Source organism: Microcaecilia unicolor, chromosome 14 (genome assembly GCF_901765095.1).
Source record: "Microcaecilia unicolor chromosome 14, aMicUni1.1, whole genome shotgun sequence".
Classification (NCBI taxonomy): domain Eukaryota; kingdom Metazoa; phylum Chordata; class Amphibia; order Gymnophiona; family Siphonopidae; genus Microcaecilia; species Microcaecilia unicolor.
This window is the reverse complement of record NC_044044.1, coordinates 22,741,977-22,763,315: the sequence shown is the minus strand read 5'-3', so window position 1 is coordinate 22,763,315 and position 21,339 is coordinate 22,741,977. Positions and strand designations below refer to the sequence as shown.

Below are 21,339 nucleotides of genomic sequence, written 5' to 3'. Positions count from 1 at the left end.
CATTTCACTGCTTTAAGGAAGAAGAAGAGAATGAAGGAAAACAGATAGAAATTACGAAACAATGTGACCAAACATATCACAAAATTCTCCAAAAACACTGAGGTAATAAACTACATCAATTAACAACACATGGAAATAAAACATGTCTTTTATAATTCTGTAGAGATCAGCTTTGATAGTGTCACTGAGCTGGCTGGGTTCTGATTGAACATGAATACCACCTAGGTTTTAACCCATCTATTATCTCATCAGACTGTGCACGGTCAACCTGATCTTACCTCATGTCCATCAATATTTTAAGCGACTAATACAATGGTTCCCAAACCTGGTCCTGGAGGCACCCCAGCCAGTCAGGTTTTCGGGGCGTCCACAATGAATAATCATGAGAGATATTTGCATGCACTGCTTCCATTACATGCAAATCTCTCTCATGAATATTCATCGTGGATATCCCAACTACCTGACTGGCTGAGGTGCCTCCAAGATCAGGTGGGGGAACCACTGGACTAATAGCGAGTTACTGAGCGATCAATTCCTTAAGGAAGCATCTCTATTTATGTGCCCCAATGTCATACAGTGACTGTCTATTCTACAATACCAGATTATATTGTGTAATACTAGGATTAAGCCAGCATTGATGAGCCTTGCATGTATTTGCCCACATTTGCACTAGTAGAAGTGCAATGTTTTGAAAATGGAAGGGACATTTGTAACTGACAGCTAAAGGAGTAATTTTATAACTTGGTACCATCTGTTAGGCATTCGATTGACACATACTGATCGCCAATTCTATAATGGTATCGTGTTGTGATAAATATTTATGAATTTTTGACTAGATTCTATTTATGGGGCCTGAAAGATCATCACTGAAAAAAATTTATCTATAAACTGCGCCTAGATTTTGGTGTGGTTTATAGAACATGCCTATGGGCCATGCCAGAACCTTAATCTAAGCACATTCATTACTGGAAGGCATATTCTATAACCCTGCATGTAAATTTTTAGAATGCCCATGGCCATGTCCCTTTTCGGTAGAGCGTATTAGAATTTACACATACCACTTTCCAGATTATGCTCAGCAAGTACTATGTGTAAATTGTAATTAATGCCAATTAATGCTGATAGCTGGTTACAAACATCAAATTATCAGCACTGATTAGCTTTTTAACAAATTAGGTTATGCGCATTGTTATGGAACGTGATTCAATTTCCATAAGGAAATCCTGGCGTAAATTATAGAATCCTGTGCATAGTGTGTAACTTACCTCAGAATAAATGGTCTACCCATACTCCAACCTTGTCTCTGCCCTCTTAAACTTATGCATCATGACACTTAAGGAAGAGCTTAACCCATAGTGTTTAATGCATTTATACGCATTGGCGCTAATTTTCTCAGCATTGTATATAAACAGTGCATTAGTCCTGGTGTCTTGTTACAGAATTTTATAGAATTACATCCTACATGCATAAGTAGGAGACATGTCTATGTCCCACCCATGCTCAACTAATGAGAATGACCCTTGCATACCCCTGCCCTCTTGCATTCATGCATTATTCCAATTATACACACTGTTAAAGAAAAGAATTTAGGTGCCCTATGGACACTTTCCTGTGCTAGGATTCTGCAAATGTACATATACAAGGGTCTGTAAAGGTGGGGTCTTAGTTACAGAATGACCCTGAATGTGTTAGAGGTGATAGCTCCATTATTAGTCCTTGACTGCTTGGATCTTTAGTTCCAGTATGGAGTTAGGTGCTGGCATTGAAATTCTGGGCTCAATTCAGCCTACAATATTCTCATACATTTTCTGACTTATTCAATCTTGTGAACATGTGATTCTAACTGGCAGTTCTCTGATCTCACTTCTAAATAAGCCCAACAACCCCACCACCATCCAACTGCCACCCCACCCCCTCCAAAAAACCCCTTTCTTTGCAAGAAAATTCAGGCTTACCTCCAGCAGCCTCACATCAAATGTTGCTGTTGACCTAATGATGAAATACTGCAGAAAAGATCTACATCCAGCAGGTTATATATCCTTCAGCCTTATCTCACACCAATGAACAACAGAGCAAGTACATTGACCAACACAGCCTTTGCAATCTGTGTCTAAGGAATTATCACACTGGGGGATATCAACACAAGATCTAATCATTCATTTTCCTGAACAAGGGTTTCTGCGTCTGTACAAGAATATTCTGATGAGCTGTGGGTCATCGAACTCTGAGACAGGTCTATTGGGATCTGGTCCCTGGGCAGATAAACTACAAAATATTTATTTATTTATTGCATTTGTATCCCACATTTTCCCACCTCTTTGCAGGCTCAATGTGGCTTACAATACATCATGAATGGTGGAAATATAATTAGAAAATATACATTTAGTGTTACAGAAAGATCTTAGGTAACATGATAGTGAAAAAACATGTTAGTAATATAACAAGCAGGTATTGTGAGACCGTTCTGAATATATATATATATATATATATATATATATATATATATATTAAAAGTAACATCCATCTAAATGCATTATAAAGTACAAAGTAACTGGCATTCCATAAGAAGAACCATAAGACATCAAACATAGAAAGACAATACTAGTACAGATCATAAAATCAAATTAAGTATACAACGGGTATACAAAAATGGAAGAGGCATAAAAATAAACACACAAAATCAAGCTACTGGAAAGAAGGAGGAGCCAGCATTCTTAGTAACCTGGCCACACAGACACACATCCATCCCTGCAAAGCAGTGTGAGACCCTAGGGTCCACTGCAGTGGACTTCACATAAAAGGACCTAGGTACACATCTAACCATTAACCCCTTATATTTTATGGTGAGCCCTCCAAAACCTACCAGAAACCCACTGTACACCACTACAATAGCCCTTATGACTGCAGTTGTCACCTATAGGTGGGTACAGTAGGCTTTGGGTGGGATGTGGAGGGCTCACACTTTCCACCACTAATGTAACAGTTAGAATAGGTTATGGTCCTGGGTTCCCTTTTGCACAGTGAACTGGGCACTATGCTACTCCAGGGACCTACCTGCTGGCCATAACATCTGAAGCTGTCATAGAGGCTGGTATGTACTGTTTCATTCACATCTTTGAGGGAGTGGGAGGGGTCAGAGACCACTGGCTGAGTATGGGGGTCATACCTTAATCCGTCCAGTGGTCATCTAGTGATTCAGGGCACCTTTTTATGACATAGTCAATCTGAAAACAGGTCTAGCCCCAAAAGTCTTACAGTCCTGGGTGTTTTCATTTTGTTTCATTCTGGCAGTAAAACATCCAAAATGGTTGAGGAGTCATTGTGATCAGACCAGTGAGGGGATTAGGAATAACAACAATAGTACTTTAGAGCACCTGCTATCATGGTCAGGGCAAGATACATATGTCTTTCTTTAGTGGGTCTTCATGAGGGCTTTTTTCAGGGCCACTTTTAACTCTCTGCTTCTCAAACTATAAATCAGAGGGTTTAGCAGTGGGAGAGTGACTATATACATTGCGATAGGCAACTTGTTTGGTTCTGCGGTATCCATTGCCCCAGGGTACATATACACTCCTATCATAGTACCATATGCCAGAAGGATGACTGTAAGGTGGGATGAACAGGTGGAGAAGGCCTTGCTTTTGCCCTTTGAAGAGCGGATTTTCAGGATGGTGGAAATGATAAACACGTAGGATGTCAGGGTTAGGAGAAATGGCATGAAGACTGCAAATAACCCTAGTGTATAATTCATAGTTTGAATTATTGAGGTATCTGAGCAAGAAAGTTTCACCACTACCGCGAGTTCACAGAAGAAGTGATTTATTACGTTAGAATTACAAAAAGGCAACTGGGATATAACAATATTGTGTGGCAATGGATCTAAGAAACCTACTACCCATGAGGCAGCTACTAGAAGGGCACATGCCCTCTTATTCATGATGTTGAGATAACGCAAGGGGTTGCATATTGCAATGTAACGGTCATATGACATGGCAGTGAGAAGAGCAAATTCTGTAGCAACACATATCATATAGCAGTACATCTGTAGAATGCATCCCCAAAACGATATGTCATAGTTCTTAGCCAACAGAATTGTCAACATTTTTGGCACAATGGTAGTCAAAGAGCAGATATCTACGATAGAAAGGTTGGCCAGGAAGAAATACATGGGGATGTGGAGGTGTCGATCAGCACACACTATGTAGATAACGAGGAGGTTACCCAACACAGCCATCATGTAGAGGAATGAGAAGAGAATGAAGAGGGGGAGCTGCAGCTCTGGAAACTCTGGGAACCCAAGAATCAGGAATTCTGTCACACTGGAATGATTTACCATTTCACTGTTTTAGAGCTTCAAGGAAGAAGAAGAGACAGAATGAAGGAAAACAGATAGAAATTAGGAATCAATGTGACCAAACATATCACTAAATACTCCAAAAACACAGTTGATCTAGTAATCCAAATCAACTAAGAACAAATGTAAGTAAAACATGTCTTTGATAATTCTGTACAGGTCAACTTTGATAGTGTCACTGAGCTGTCTGGGTTGTGAATGTACATGAACTCAGGCTTCGATCTTGATATATTTGCTATACCATCAAGGTTTAAACCATCTATTATCTCAGCAGAATGTGCAGTGTCATCCTGATCTCCCTTCATGTCCATCAATATTTAAAGCAACTAACAGCTTGTTACTGAGCGAGCAATTCTTTAAGGGAACATCTGTATTTACGTGCCCCAATGCCATTCAATGAATGTCTATTCTACAATACCAGATTCCAATGTTTAATACTAGGATAACCCAGTATCGATGTGCCTTACATTTAAGTGTCCACAATTACACCAGCAATAGATCTGGCTGATCTGTGATGATTTGAAAATGGTAAGGACGTGTGTAACTGGGCACCACGTATTAGGCATTCTGCTTGCACACAATGACCACCAATTCTTGGTACCAAAATGCTCTTATAGAATACATGCCAAGTCAGTCATGAAAATATATATCAGATGCCTAAGGAAGATCCACTACAAGTATTAAAGTTTCTAAAAGGGGGGACAAAAGAGAGTTGATTATAGGCTGAACATACAGCCGAGTTAAATTTCAGTGAGACTAACCACAACAGTGGCTCTATACATCATGGATACTCTCTATGAATGCACCCACTAATTTAATTATATTTTATTTTTCTTCACTTCTTAATAGAAAATAATTTAAAGGAAAACAAAAGGATGTTCAATAGGGATCCATATACTCAACATTACTCACTAATCAAAGGAAAATGCTTGTCTTCTTGAAGGCTTGATACCAACAATGCATAAGTTCATACACGTAACCAGAGCACTGGAATAAGGAGCAAACAAGAGCGGACTTACCCTAAATCAATGAGTCGCTATTCCATTGAATGTTCCAAACCTTAACTCATTCATTCAACACTCACACACACTCCTTACTACCTAACCACGTTGTGCTCTGTTGTCTCGTTTTTGCATGCTTACCACAATGGTTCTAATTTACAACATAATCATATATAGTCTGACGAGATTATAACAGATCAGTTCATTAACAACTTCTTTACAATTTTGTTCTTTTCCCTTTAGATATTAAGGACTTTGAATGTCTTCAATTACATAAGTACTGTTGTTCCCCTTGTCAGTTGTGACTACAACTGACTATAGCTCATCCTTCCTCAATTCTCTAACGTTAATATGAACATTCAATTTCAGTCACAACTTTTTCAATGTAATGTTAGCTTCCTCTTCCATAGGAATTCATTAACTCTTATATCTTATCTGTTCTTTCTTTTGTCTTCCAATTATACTCCTCAAGTCACCTCTCTTTCACATTGCGTCTCTCCTCTCGCTTGAGGTATATTGTATAAGAAGAAGACATGTCTATGTCCCACCTATGCTCCACTAATGAGTTTGCCCCCTTCCATACACCCCCTTGCATTAATGCATTATTCCACTTATGTACACTGGTACAGAATAGGATTTAGGTTTCCCTACTGACATCTTCCCATGCTAGAATTCAGCAAACTTAGGTGTAAAAAGGTCTGTAAAGGAGGGATCTCAGTTACAGAATGGTCCTATATGTGCTAAATGATTGTCCCATTATTAGTCCTTGACTGCTTGGATATTTAGTTCCAGTATGGAGATAGGTGCTGGCATTGAAATTCTGGGCACAATTCAGCCTACTAAATATTTTCATGCATTTTCTTACTTCCTCAGTCTTGTAAGCATGTGAGTCTACCTGGCTGATCTCACCTCTAATTAAGCACAACATTCCCACCATCATCTAATCCTTCCCCCTCCCCATCAAAACTGTCTTTGAAAGAAAATTCAAGCTTACCTCTTGTAGGCTCATATGAAGTGTTTTTCAGGACCCGATGATGAATTAGCGCAGAAATTATCCAAATCTAGTAGGTTATATATCCTTCGGCCTTACATCATACCAAGAATACAAGTACATTGACCAACACAACATTTTCAATCTGTGTCTGAGGAATTATCACACTGGAGAGTATCAGCAGAGGGTCCAATCTTACACTTTCCTGAACAAGGGTTTCTGCATCTGTGCAAGAATATCCTGATACGCTGTGAAGTCATCACAGTCCTAAACAGGTCTATTGGGATCTGCTCCCTGGGCAGGTAGACCATGACGTTTTGTTCAGAGTCTTAAAAATTATAATGTTTTTATTATTCTGTTAAAATACACAAACACTAGTAAAAATAAAGATTAAAAACAAATTATAATATCCCTCTGATTCCTGTAGAGTTCATTAGGTTAAACCAATTTGCTTTACCAAAAACTATAAAAGCGTTCAAAAACCATCTAAATTTCAGGAAATCTCTTAAGACCATCTTATTTGGAAAGGCCTACCCCCCTGGACTCAGCCTGTGTCTCCACTGCATGATACACATCAATTTTATGTCAATTTTGGGCACGTCCACCCTTCCCTTCTCTTCCTGCTCCTTTCATTCCTTCCCCTTGCCTTTCCGGTGTAATGTAAGCCACATTGAGCCTGACGCAGTTGGGAAAATGTGAGGTATAAGTGTAATAAAAAATAAATATGTGGCTAGAACTCATTGTTATGTGTCACTGGCACGTAGCAAAATAATAAGAGGAAAAAAGTAAAAAAACTATCAAATGATTTCTAACTCAAAAGTTATAAACTGATCTCTATGTATAGATCAGTGAGAACTAATGAGACTTACATCTCAACTGCCATTCAATGAGTGCAAAAAGGGTAACAACAGCCAGAACTTTACACATTAATTTGTTGGTCTTCCAGAACACGAGTCCATCTGGCATTGCTCTGACCTCTGGTGAATCAAGAGGCCGGTGCCAACATAGTGCATGGATCAGTTCTAATCCACAGGGTGCAGGGAGGGTTGTATTCCACAATGCTCTGCGCTTCTCCCAAAATCCTCGGCGCCTTGCAGTCTTTTACTCAGGCAACACCCGGGGGTCAAATATGCCTCCTCTCCTTCCTTGGCTTTAGCCCCCATAAAACACCCAGCTCCAACCTAGGCAGCTGCCTGGTCCTGCTGCTCAGGTATCCATCTCTCCCGGGAACCCTCCCCAGCTGCCCTCCCCTAGATTTTGCCCACTGCCTGTGACAATAGTTCCACAAGGGGGTGAGTCTCTCAGCGTTTCCCCAAGTCCTCACTAGATTCCAAACTGTATCAAACTTATAGTCTGAAGCAGTCCCTTCTCCCAATCTGCCTTTCTCTTCCCTCCCTCCCTTCCTCCCCTGTAAGGGAAACAGAGTAGCTGTGCTCTTTCACCCCCCTTTCTTCCAGGTTCCTCCACCTTGGCCCAGTTAAAGAGCACACTTGCTTCTAAACAGAAATGAAATAGTCCTCTGGTTTTCCCTTATTTTCCTTTAACACAGTCACAATCTACAGAATCCAGCTTCAACCTTTGCTTCACTCCCCTCCTACTAGCAGGTTAGGGAAAGTAAGGGTCTCACCCTTTCTCTGTCAGCACCAACACCTGACCACCTCCCACTTGACCCAGGTTGAAACCTTCATTTATTAATTCACTGCTCACATAGCCACCTTTTCCCTCCCTTCATTAGGCCGGAGAACCAAGCTGCTGTCAGCCATTTTAGCTCTCTACCTTTAACTCTAGCCAAAGTAGAAATGTCCAAAGGCTCCTCTCCCATGCTCCCCTCTCTCTCCCCACCGGTTGCCAATCCATAGGCTTGTCTACAATCTCTCCTCCAGCTGCCCATCATCCACTTGATTAATCCTTCCAAGATCCTCCTCCCTCCCCTTAGCATTCTGGGACTGGTAGTGTGGATAACTCTTCCTGGCTCTACCCTGTATCTCCCTCAAGGACTGCTGGGAATTGTAGTCCTTGGGGGTCACTGAGGAAGGTGACCAGCTGCTTTTTCTGACCTGTTTGATCCTTGGGGACCGGAATCTGAGGCTTTGCCCTCCCGTGTGTGGATTTAGGACACCCTAAAGGAGACCTTCTCTCTCCTGCCTTAGCTGTTTCCCACTCCATGCCCCCGTACTCTTTACCAGTACAGCAAGGTTTGAATGAATTTGGCACTCAGGACCGGACCAAGGTAAGATGTTGCCTGAAGCCGAGCTGACATGCCGCACCCCTCGTCATGGTGACATTCCAAACACAACAGCAGCAGTGATTCCCATATGCTGCCCTGATGCCACTGGCACACGCTTCTTCCTTTCATTGCGGCTGCCTGAGCGAACAAGGAAGTTACTTCAGGCGGCCGCAGTAGAGGGAAGAGGCGGGTGCCAGACGCAGCGGTAGGGCAGTGTATGGAATTGCAGCTACTGCCTGGTTTGGAATGGGACTGTGATGAGGTAAAACATTGTAAAGTGGCCCCAGAAATGAAACTCCTGAAAAGTGCTGCGTGAGGCCTCCACCTCAGGTGGCCTAGTGGTCAGGCCACCCCTGTTGGCACTCAGCTCTTTTGAGAACCCCTGCTGCAAAGTAACATAGCCGCCGAGGGGGGGGGGGGCCGGTGCCGCACTCCAACCCGCCCTCCATCATCGACTGTCTGCCCCCTTCATTGAAATCGCAGTCTCACCTCCGTGAAAGCAGCACTGCAGGCAGCAGAACTCCTCCGTACGGCCCTCCTTCTCTCCCTATGTCCCGCCCTAGTCTGACATAACTTCCGCGAGGGTGGGACACAAGGAGGGAAGGAGGGCCGAAGGGAGACGTTCTGCTGCCTGCAGTGCTGCTTTCACGGAGGTGAGACTGCGATTTCAATGCAGGGGGCCCAGCCCGGTGGCGGACGGGGGGGGGGGGAGCGGCGGCAGGAGCAGTGGCTGCGGTGACCTCGGGGGGGTAGAGGGGGGAGCGGCCTTGCCCCCAGCCCAGTCTCTCGGCGGCCCTGAAAAGTAATAAGTCAAGAGGAAGTGCGTTGATCATTCAAAAGCCTGTGTTTGTTTGCAGAGTTACTTTACAAAATCCAAAGATTCAAATAGCAACTGAACATATAGCAGAATTTTCCAAGATAACGTCTCAGTATCATTATGTGCTGAGCACAAAGTTAAGATAACTGGTTAAACATATAATTTATTTTTATAGATCAGTCATGTTAGAGGCCCAAAACAAGCCCACCTTTTACCACATAAAAGAGAATCATTTAATAAAGCAATTTGCACACATAAAGCATATTTCCAATTGGAAAATGACTGATATAGGTGCTCAATTTCAAAGCACATAGACGTGCAGAGTTACGTGGATGGGCATTTTCAATATGATGTCCAAACCTGAAAAACATCTTTCTTTTTTGTTCAGATATTTCCTAGATATATTATGTTTAGTGCTTCTATCTTTTTGGACCATTTTAGAAAAAAAAAAAAAAAAAGAAACCGTCCAAGTGAAAAACATACAAAAATCAAGCACTTGGGACATAGGAGGAGGAGCCAGCATTCTTAGGGCCCCTTTTACTAAGCCACGTATGTCTGCGCCAAAATGGACTTACCACCTGACTAGCGCATGGCTCTTCTGGTAATTAAATTTTTGTCACTGGTCTGCTAGGCGCGTCTTAAAAATATATATATATTTCTGATACACGTAGGTCCTTACCACCCAAATCCTTTACCACCGGTTCTATGGCTGGCGGTAATATCAGAGACCCAAAATGGACACGTGGCAATTTTGATTTTGCCGCACCTGCATTTTCAAGGAAAATTTTTTTTAAAACACATTTTTGTTACGTGCGCTAAAAAATAAATCTGTGCGCACCCAAAACCCGAGCCTACACTACCGCAGGCCATTTTTTGCTATGAAAGGAGCCCTTAGTAGCCTTGCCACAAAGACATCCCAGCAAAGCAGTGGAATACCCTAGGGGGCACTGCAGTGGACTTCAAAGAAAAGGCCCAGGTACACATCTCACTATTATCCCTTTATATTTTATGTTGAACCATCCAAAACCCCACTGTACTCAACTTTACATCTCTACAATAGCCCTTGTGAATGTAACTGTCAACCTATATGTGGGTACAGTAGGTTTCTGGTGGGTTTTGGAGGGCTCATACTATCCACCACTATTATAACAGTTAAGTGGGTTAGGGTCCTGGGTTCCCTTTTCTACAGTGCACTGCAATGACCACTATGCTACTCCTGAGATCTACTTGCTGCTCTAATAGGACTGGCCATAACATCTGAAGCTGTCATAGAGGCTGGTATGTACTGTTTCATATCATATCTTTGAGCGGGGTGGGAGGTGGTCAGAGACCACTGGGTTAATATAAGGGTCATACCTTATTCCCTCCAGTGGTCATCTAGTGATTCAGGGCACATTTTTATGACTTACAGGCTTATTTTCAAAAGAGAAGGGCGCACATCTTTCAACACAAAATCGGAAGATCACAGGATCGCCCAAATCGGCATAATCAAAAGCCAATTTTGGGCATCCTCAACTGCTTTCCGTTGCAGAGACAACCAAAGTTCATGGGGGCGTGTCGGAAGCATAGCAACGGTGGGACTGGGGCGTGATTAACACATGGGCGTCCTCGGACGATAATGGAAAAAAGAAGGGTGTCCCTGACGAACACTTGGATGACTTTATTTGATCCTTTTTTTTTTACGACCAAGCCACAAAAATGTGCCCTAAATGACCAGATGACCACCGGAGCGAATTGAGGATGACCTCCCCTGTCTCCCCCAGTGGTCACTAACCCCCTCCCACCCTCAAAAAGAATTTAAAATATTTTTTCCAGCCTCTGCCAGCCTCAAATAACATACCCAGCTCCATGACAGTAGTATGCAGGTCCCAGGAGCAGTTCTAGGGAGTACTGCAGTGCACCTCAGGCAGGCGGACCCAGGCCCAACCCCCCTACCTATTACACTGCCAATTGAAAACAATTTACAACCTAATCAACTTTCGTAAATCTTTGAAGACTCATCTCTTCAACAAGGCATACCACAATGATCCATAAAAAGAACTATAACGCATCACCACTTATTTGATATTCTGAATGTTTTCTTTTTATAACTGACTGCTTAATACTATTTCGTCATCCATGTTCTTTATGTTCCACCAATTGTAACTTTTATTCTGAAATGGCGAATGCCATGACGGAACATTGTAAGCCACATTGAGCCTGCAAATGGGGGGGAAATGTGGGATACAAATGCAACAAATAAATAAATAAATAACAATTTTGGTGGTAAATGTGAGTCTTCCAAAACCCACTGTACCCACATCTAGGTGCCCCCCTTCATCCCTAAGGGCTATGGTAGTGGTGTATAGTTGTGGGGAGTGGGTTTGGGGGGCACAGCACACAAGGTAAGGGAGCTATGAACCTGGGAGCTTTTTCTGAAGTCCACTGCAGTGCCCCCTAGGGTGCCCAGTTGGTGTCCTGGCATGTCAGAGGGACCAGTGCACTATGAATGCTGGCTCCTGCCACAACCAACTGGCTTGGATTTGGTCGCTTCTGAGATGGGCGTCCTCGGTTTACATTATCGCCGAAAATCGGGGACAACCATCTGTAAGGTCGACCTAAATGTTGAGATTTGGGCGTCTCAGACTATATTATCAAAACGAAAGATGGACACCCATCTTGTTTTGATAATACGGGTTTCCCCGCCTCTTCGCGAGGACGTCCTCAGGAAACTTGGGCACCCCGTTCCATTATGCCCCTCCCTGTCATTCTGAAAAGAGATCTAGCCCAAAAAGTCTTAGTTATAGTTCTGGGTGTTTTTATTTTGTTTCATTCTGGCAGAAAAACATCCAAAATAGTTGCTGAGTCATTGTGAGCAGACCAGAGAGGGGATTAGGAATAAGTTCAATAGTACTTTAGAGCACCTACAAGATACATTTGTCTTTAGTGGGTCTTCAAGAGGGCTTTTTTCAGGGCCACTTTTAACTCTCTGCTTCTCAAACTATAAATCAGAGGGTTTACCAGTGGGAGAGTGACTATATACATTGCAATAGGCAACTTGTTTGGTTCTGCAGTATCCATTGCCCCAGGGCTCATATACACTCCTATCATAGTCCCATATGCCAGAAGGATGACAGTAAGGTGGGATGAACAGGTGGAGAAGGCCTTGCTTTTGCCCTTTGAAGAGCGGATTTTCAGGATGGTGGAAATGATAAACACGTAGGATGTCATGGTTAGGAGAAATGGAATGAAGACTGAAAATGACCCTAGTGTATAATTCATAGTTTGAATTATTGAAGTATCTGAGCAAGAAAGTTTCACCACTACTGCCAGTTCACAGAAGAAGTGATTTATTACGTTAGAATTACAAAAAGGAAACTGGGATACAACAATATTATATGGCAATACTGTTAATGAACCTGCTATCCATGAGGCACCAGCCAGAAGAGCACACACTCTCTTATTCATGATGTTGAGGTAATGCAAGGGGTTGCATATTGCAATGTAACGGTCATAAGACATGGCAGTTAGAAGAATAAATTCTGTAGATACACACACCATATAGCTGTACATCTGTAGAATGCATCCCCAAAAAGATATGTCATAGTTTTTTGCCAGCAGAATTCCCAACATTTTTGGCACAATGGAAGTCAAAGAGCAGATATCTAGTGCAGATAGGTTGGTCAAGAAGAAATACATGGGGATGTGGAGGTGTCGATCAGCACATACTATGTAGATAACGAGGAGGTTCCCCAACACAGCCATCAGGTAGAGGAATGAGAAGAGAATGAAGAGGGGGAGCTGCAGCTCTGGAAACTCTGGGAACCCAAGAATCAGGAATTCTGTCACACTGGAATGATTTACCATTTCACTGTTTTAGAGCTTAAGGAAGAAGAAGAGACAGAATGAAGGAAAACAGATAGAAATTAGGAATCAATGTGATCAAACATATCACTAAATACTCCAAAAACACAGTTGATCCAGTAATCCAAATCAACTAAGAACAAATGTAAGTAAAACATGTCTTTGATAATTCTGTACAGGTCAACTTTGATAGTGTCACTGAGCTGTCTTGGTTGTGAATGTGCATGAATTCAGGCTTCGATCTTGATATATTTGCTATACCATCTAGGTTTAAACCATCTATTATCTCAGCAGAATGCGCAGTGTCATCCTGATCGCCTTTCATGTCCATCAATATTTAAAGCAACTAACAGCTTGTTACTGAGCGAGCAATTCTCTAAGGGAACATCTGTATTTACGTGCCCCAATGCCATTCAATGAATGTCTATTCTACAATACCAGATTCCAATGTGTAACACTAGGATAACCCAGTATCGATGTGCCTTACATTTAAGTGTCCACAATTACACCAGCAATAGATCTGGCTGATCTGTGATGATTTGAAAATGGTAAGGACGTGTGTAACTGGGCACCACGTATTAGGCATTCTGTTTGCACACAATGACCACCAATTCTTGGTACCAAAATGCTCTTATAGAATACATGACAATTCAGTCGTGAAAATATATATCAGATGCCTAAGGAAGATCCACTACAAGTATTAATGTTTCTAAAAGGGGGGACAAAAGAGAGTTGATTATAGGCTGAACATACAGCCGAGTTAAATTTCAGTGGGACTAACCACAACAATTGCTCGATATATCATGGATACTCTCTATGAATGCACCCACTAATTCAATTATATTTTATTTTCGTCACCTATCCACACCCATCCTGTTAGAATATCAATGATATGCTTTGATGTCCCCATGCATACTTCCTACCCACCCCCCTCCTCCCACCCTGTCAGACTATCATAGTAATGCTTGAATGTTTTCACTTATATACACTGTCAGCTAGCACATTTGCTTATTTCCGATCTGAGGAAGAAGGGAAACCTTCGAAAGCTAATCAAGAAATGTATTAAGTTATGTCCAATAAAAAAAGTATCATCTTATTTTCTTTTCCATGTTTTATTTTGTTTGATTTCTATTGATAACCTTAAGAGTGGACTAACACGGCTACCACACTCCTCTACTTAAAAGAAAATAAATCAAATGAAAACAAAAGAATGTTCAATAGGCATCCATATACTCAAGAGGACTCCCTAATCAATGGAAAATGCTTATCTTCTTGAAGGCTTGATACCAACAATGCTTAAGTTCATACACGTAACCAGAGCACTGGAATAAGGAGCAAACAAGAGCAGACTTACCTTAAATCAATGAGTCGCTATTCCATTCCAAACATCCAATCTAAGCATAATACATTTATGAATTTTGTGTACAACATGTGCCTATGATCCAACCATGTCTATGCCTCTTGCAGGATGTCGCTTATGCTCAAGCTTAAGTAATAGTGTTTAATGCACCTATATGCATGAGTACTAATTATCTCAGCATTAATGCATATAAACAGTGCATCAGTCCGGGCATCTTGTTATAGAATTTTATAGAGTTATCTCCTATATGGTATAAGAAGAAGACATGTCTATGTCACACCCATGACCACTAATGAGTTTTCCGACTCACATACACCCCCTTGCATTAATGCATTATTCTGCTTATGCACACTGGTACAAAATAGGATTTACGTGCCCTACTGGCACTTTCCCATGCTTGCATTCAGCAAATTTAGATGCACACGCGTCTGTAAAGATGAGGTCTTAGTTACAGAATGCCCCTGTATATGTTAGATGTCATTGCTCCATTATTAGTCCTTGACTGCGTGGATATTTAGTTCCAGTATGGAGATAGGTGCTGACATTGAAATTCTGTGTACAATTCAACCTACTAAATATTTTCATGCAATTCCTTACTTACTCAGTCTTGTAAGCATGTGAGTCTACCTGGCTGATCTCACTTCTAAATTACGCACAACAATCCCACCATCATCCAATCCCCATCAAAACTGTCTTTGCAAGAAAATTCAAGCTTACCTCTTGTAGACTCATGTCAAGTGTTTCTCAGGACCAGATGATGAATTAGCGCAGAAATTATCTTTATCAAGTAGGTTATATATCCTTCGGCCTTACATCATACCAAGAATACAAGTACATTGAGCCAACACAACATTTTCAATCTGTGTCTGAGGAATTATCACACTGGGGAGTGTCAAAATAGGTTCCAATCTTTCACTTTCCTGAACAAGGGTTTCTGCATCTGTGCAAGAATATCCTGATGCTATGTGAAGTCATCACAGTCCTAAACAGGTCTATTGGGATCTGCTCCCTGGGCAGGTAGAGCATGACGGTTTGTTCAGAATCTTAAAAATTATAATATTCTTATTATTTTGTTAAAATACACAAATACTAATAAAAATAAAGATTTTAAAAAAAATTATAATATCCCTGTGATTCCTGTAGAGTTCATTAGGTTAAACCAAAACTCATATGTCTTTTGTTATGTGTCACTGGCACGTAGCAATAACAGAGTAAACAAGTAAAAAAAGATCAAATGATTTCAAACCCAAAAGTTATAAACTGATCTCTATGTATAGACAGGTGAGAACTATTGAGACTTATATCTCAACTGCCATTCAATGAGTGTGAAAAGGGTAACAACAGCCAGAGTTTACACATTAATATGTTGGTCCTGCCAGAACACGAGTCCATCTGACACTGGCATCTGCTCTGATCTCTGGTGAATCAAGTGGCCGGTGCCAACATAGTGCATGGATCAGTTGTAATCCACAGGGTGCAGGGAGGGTTGTAATCCACAATGCTCTGTAATTCTCCCCAATTCCCCTTTGCCTTGCAGTCTTCTACTAAGGCAACACCCGGGGGTCAAATATGCCTCCTCTCCTTCCTTGGCTTTAGCCCCCCTCAAACACCCAGCTCCAACCTAGGCAGCTGCCTGGTCCTGCTGCTCAGGCATCCATCTCTCCCGGGAACCCTCCCCAACTGCCCTCCCCTAGTTTTTGCCCATTGCCTGTGACAATAGTTCCACAGTGGGGAGAATCTCTCAGCGTTTCCCCGAATCCTCACTAGATTCCAAACTGTATCAAACTTAGAGACTGAGGCAGTCCCTTCTCCCAGTCTGGAAGGAAAATGGAGTAGCTGTGCTCTTTCACTCCCCTTTCTCCCAGGTTCCTCCACTTTGGTCCAGTTAAAGAGCACACTTGCTTCTAAACAGAAATAAACAGTCCTTGGTTTTCCCTTGTTTTCCTTCAACACAGTGTAACGCTCCCGGCCGCTGGGTGATGCAGAAATGCAGCCCTCTGCTGGCCGGGGTCTCGCTTACTAGTCTCTTCGGAGTTCCCTTGTCCCCCAAGCCAAGCTATGTATTGCAATTGGCCAGGCAAACTGCTCAGCCACAGACTTCCAATCAAAGCAGTTCACTTGGTGGTAAATCCCTAGTAACTCCAGCAAAAACAGCACAGAAGCAAACAGTTCAAACCAGGGGGTTTCCTTTATCTTCCCCCTCCCTTCAGAATAAGTCCAGCAAGCACAGCACCGAAACAAACAGTTCAAAACACAAGGGGTTCCTTTATCTTCCCCACCTCAGCATATTCTTCAACTAAGCTCTCTTCAGGCTCCCTGGTACTTGGCTTCAGGGCAATCTGTAAAGCCATGTGCCCTTCCTGCTCTCTACCCAGCCTCATTGGCCCGAGGCTCCTGAGCAGGACTTTGGCTGGTCTTCTCCTAGTCACTTGCAAGCACCCACCTCTATATCTGGGGCTTCTGCCTTAGTCAGGGTGACTGCTCAGGCATGTCTTCCTTCGGCTGGGAATCCTCCCCTGTCCCGTTCAGTGTGCCCCGGTCACCCCTCTGATTCACGGGCTGTGACCCCTCGCACTCTCCTGGAACTTCAACTAGGATTCTCCAGCCTTCACAGACATGCAAATGAGATAGTCATCAAAATGCAAATTCAATTTATTGAACTATACGGCAGTCTTGTGGAACTCACTTCTTTCCAGCCGTTAGTCATCTTAGTACAAATTCTCTCACTGAGCCCATCTACTGTGGGAGACCTGGGTCTCAGTGTAAAACAGCCACCACCCCTGGATAGGACTTTCTTCACTCACATTGACTGTACAGTCCTATCCTCCACCCCACGGCTGTTTGTTCTTTTAAACACTTCAGTAGCAATCACAATATTTTGGGGACTTCTAACCCCAGGCTTCTGCAGCCTGCTTTACCTTGCCCGTACTAGGGACACACAGTCCCTTGAACACACAGTTCATCTTCTCTGCACCGGGATCATACAGTCCAGGCTTCTGGCCTCCAGGCTCCCATCTTCTCTCCCTTGGGCAAAACTTCTCTCTTTCGGGCAAATCCCTCCCTCTACTGAGAGGAAGCTATTTATGAGGTGTCCACTTAACCTCCCCACCTCTTGAGACCTCGCCCCTCTGGTTCCAGAAAGCTCTGGCCTAGAAGACTCTTCTCACTCCCCCAGCTATCTCTCTGGAGCTCCCTCTACTGGCCCATATATGCCAATACTCATCTCGATCCCTGGAGCTCCCTCTAGTGACCAGAATGGGCATTTTCCCGATTTCAGTGGGAGAGCGCCCTCTGGCGGCCTCCTCCTGTAAGGGCAGACACTGTGTTTATCACAACAGTCACAATCTACACAACCCATCTTGTTCAACCTTTGCTTCACTCCCCTCCTACTTACAGGTTAGGGAATGTAAGGATCCCACCAACTGACATAGCCACCTTTTCCCTCCCTTCATTAGGCCAGAGAACTAAGCTGCCGTCAGCCATTTTAGCTCTCTACCTTTAACTCTAGGCAAAGCAGAAATGTCCATAGGATCCTCTCAAATGCTCCCCTCTCTCTCTCCAGCGGTTGCCAATCCATAGGCTCATCTACAATCCTCTCCTCCAGCTGCCCATCATCCACCTGATTAATCCTTCCCAGATCCTCCTCCCTCCCCTTAGCATTCTGGGACTGGTAGTGTGGATAACTCTTCCTGGCTCTACCCTGTATCTCCTTCAAGGGCTGCTGGGAATTGTAGTCCTTGGGTCTCATTGTTCTCCCAGAGGAAGGTGACCAGCTGCTTTCTCTGACCTGTTTCATCCTTGGGGACCGTAATCTGCGGGCTTTGCCCTCCCATGTGGGTTTAGGACACCCTAAAGGAGACCTTCTCCCTCCTGCCTTAGCTGTTTCCCACTCCATGCCCCTGTACTCTTCACACAGTACAGCAAGGTTTGAATGAATTTGGCACTCAGTTAAGATGTTGCCTGAGGCAGAGCTGACATGCCGTCCCCCTCGTCATGGTGACATTCCAAACCCAACAGCGGCAGTGATTCCCATATGCTGACCTGCTGCCACTGGCATAGGCCTCTTCCTTTCACTGCGGCTGCCTGAGCGAACAAGGAAGTTACTTCAGGCGGCCGCAGTAGAGGGAAGAGATGGGTGCCGGATGCAGCGGAAGGGCAGTGTATGGAATTGCAGCTGCTGCCTGGTTTGTAATGTGACTTTGATGAGGTAAAACATTGTAAAGTCGTCCCCGAGATGAAACTCCTGAAGAGTGCTGCCTGAGGCCCCTGCCTCAGGTGGCCTAATGGTCAGACCACACCTGTTGGCACTCAGTTCTTTTGAGAACCCCTTCTGCAAAGTAATAAGTCAAGAGGAAGTGCATTGATGATTCAAAAGCCTGTGTTTATTTGCAGAGAGTTACTTTACAAAATCAAAAGATTCAAATAGCAACTGAACATATAGCAGACTTTTCCAAGATAATTTCTCAGTATCGGTATGTGTTGAGCACAGAGTTAAGATAACTGGTTAAACATATATATATATTTTTTACAGATCAGTCATGTTAGAGACCCAAAACAAGCCCAGCTTTTACCACATAAAAGAGAATCATTTAATAAAGCAATTTGCACACATAAAGCATATTTCCAATTGGAAAATGACTGAAAGAGGTGCTCATTTTCAAAGCACATAGACGTACAGAGTTACACGGATGGGCATTTTCAATATGATGTCCAAATCTGAGTTTGGATGTTTTGCAGAAAACCTGAAAAACATCTCTCTTTTTTGTTCAGATATTTCCTAGATATATTATGTTTAGTGCTTCTATCTTTTTGGACAATTTTAGAAAAAAAAAAAAGGTCCAAGTGAAAAACACACAAAATCAAGCCCTTGGGACATAGGAGGAGCCAGAATTCTTAGGGCCCTTTTTACTAAGCCGAGTAAGGCTCCACCAGAATGGACTTACCACCTGACTACCGCGTGGCTCTTCTGGTAATTTCATTTTTGGCGCTGGTCTGCTACGCGCGTCTTAAAAAACATATATATTTTTTATTTTTGGATGCACGTAGCAGATGCCCGCCAAGTGACATCTGACGCACGTAGGTCCTTAACACCCAAATCCTTTACCACTAGGTCTATGGCTGGCGGTACGATCAGAGACCCAAAATGGGCACGCGGCAATTTTGATTTTGCCGCATCTGCATTTTCGAGGAAAATGTTTTAAAAACACATTTTTGGTAGGTGCGCTAAAAAATAATTCCGTGCACACCCAAACCCCGAGCCTACACTACCGCAGGCCACTTTTTGCTCTGACTTAGTAAAAGGGGCCCTTAGTAGCCTTGGCACAAAGACATCCCAGCAAAGCAGTGGAGCACCCTAGGGGACCACTGCAGCGGACTTTAAATAAAAGGTCCCAGGTACACATCTCACTATTATCCCTTTATAATTTTATGGTGAGACCTCCAAGACCTACCAAAACCCCACTGTACTCAACTTTACACCCCTACAATAGTCCTTGTGAATGTAACTGTCAACCTATATTTGGGTACAGTAGGTTTCTGGTGGGTTTTCGAGGGCTCATACTTTCCACCACTAGTATAACAGTTAGAGTGGGTTAGGGTCCTGGGTTCCCTTTTCTACAGTGCACTGCAATGGCCACTATGCTACTCCAGGGACCTACTTGCTGCTGTAACAGGACTGGCCATAACATCTGAAGCTCTCATAAAGGATGGTATGTACTGTTTCATTCATATTTTTGAGGGGGTGGGAGGTGGTCAGAGACCACTGGGTGAGTATGGGGGTCATACCTCAATCCCTCCAGTGGTCATCTAGTGATTCAGGGCACCTTTTTATGACTTACAGGCTTATTTTCGAAAGAGAAGGGCGCACATCTTTCGACACAAATCGGAAGATGGGCGTCCTTCTCACAGGGTCGCCCATATCGGCATAATCAAAAGCCTTTTTTGGCGTCCACAACTGCTTTCCGTTGTGGGGATGACCGAAGTTCACGGGGGCGTGTCGGAAGCATAGCGAAGGCGGGACTGGGGTGTGATTAACACATGGGCGTCCTCAGCCGATAATGGAAAAAAGAAGGGTGTCCCTTGACGAACAGTTGGACGACTTTACTTGGTTTTTTTTTTTTTTTACGACCAAGCCACAAAAATGTGCCCTAAATGACCAGATGACCACCGGAGCGAAACGAGGATGACCTCCCCTTACTCCCCCAGTGGTCACTAACCCCCTCCCACCCTCAAAAAGAATTTAACATATTTTTTCCAGCCTCTATGCCAGCCTCAAATTTCATACCCAGCTCCATGACAGCAGTATGCAGGTCCCAGGAGCAGTTCTAGGGGGTTCTGCAGTGCACTTCAGGCAAGCAGACCCAGGCATATCCCCCCTACCTATTACACTGCCAATTAACTTCAAAACAATTTACAACCTAATCAACTATCGTAAATCTCTGAAGACTTCTCTCGTCAACAAGGCATACCACAATGATCCATAATAAGAACTATAATGCATCACCACTTATTTGATATTCAGAACGTTTTCTTTTTATAACTGACTGCTTAATACTATTTATTCATCCATGTTCTTTATGTTCCACCAATTGTAACTTTTATTCTGAAATGGCGAATGCCATGACGGAACATTGTAAGCCACATTGAGCCTGCAAATGGGTGGGAAAATGTGGGATACAAATGCAACAAATAAATAAATAAATAACAATTTTGGTGGTAAATGTGAGTCCTCCAAAACCCACCACAAA

At 43.0% G+C, this 21,339-nt stretch overlaps 2 protein-coding genes across 2 annotated transcripts; both read right to left on the bottom strand.

Moving 5' to 3' along the window:
• Window positions 1-3,412: 3,412 nt before the first annotated feature.
• LOC115457032 (olfactory receptor 8D4-like) lies at window positions 3,413-4,336 on the bottom strand. Its single transcript, XM_030186455.1, has one exon. It carries the CDS (start codon window positions 4,334-4,336, stop codon window positions 3,413-3,415), a length of 924 nt encoding a protein of 307 aa, XP_030042315.1.
• A 7,976-nt stretch (window positions 4,337-12,312) lies between these two features.
• Window positions 12,313-13,236, bottom strand: LOC115457031 (olfactory receptor 1F1-like). The gene has a single exon (XM_030186454.1). It carries the CDS (start codon window positions 13,234-13,236, stop codon window positions 12,313-12,315), a length of 924 nt encoding a protein of 307 aa, XP_030042314.1.
• Between the last annotated feature and the right edge of the window lie 8,103 nt (window positions 13,237-21,339).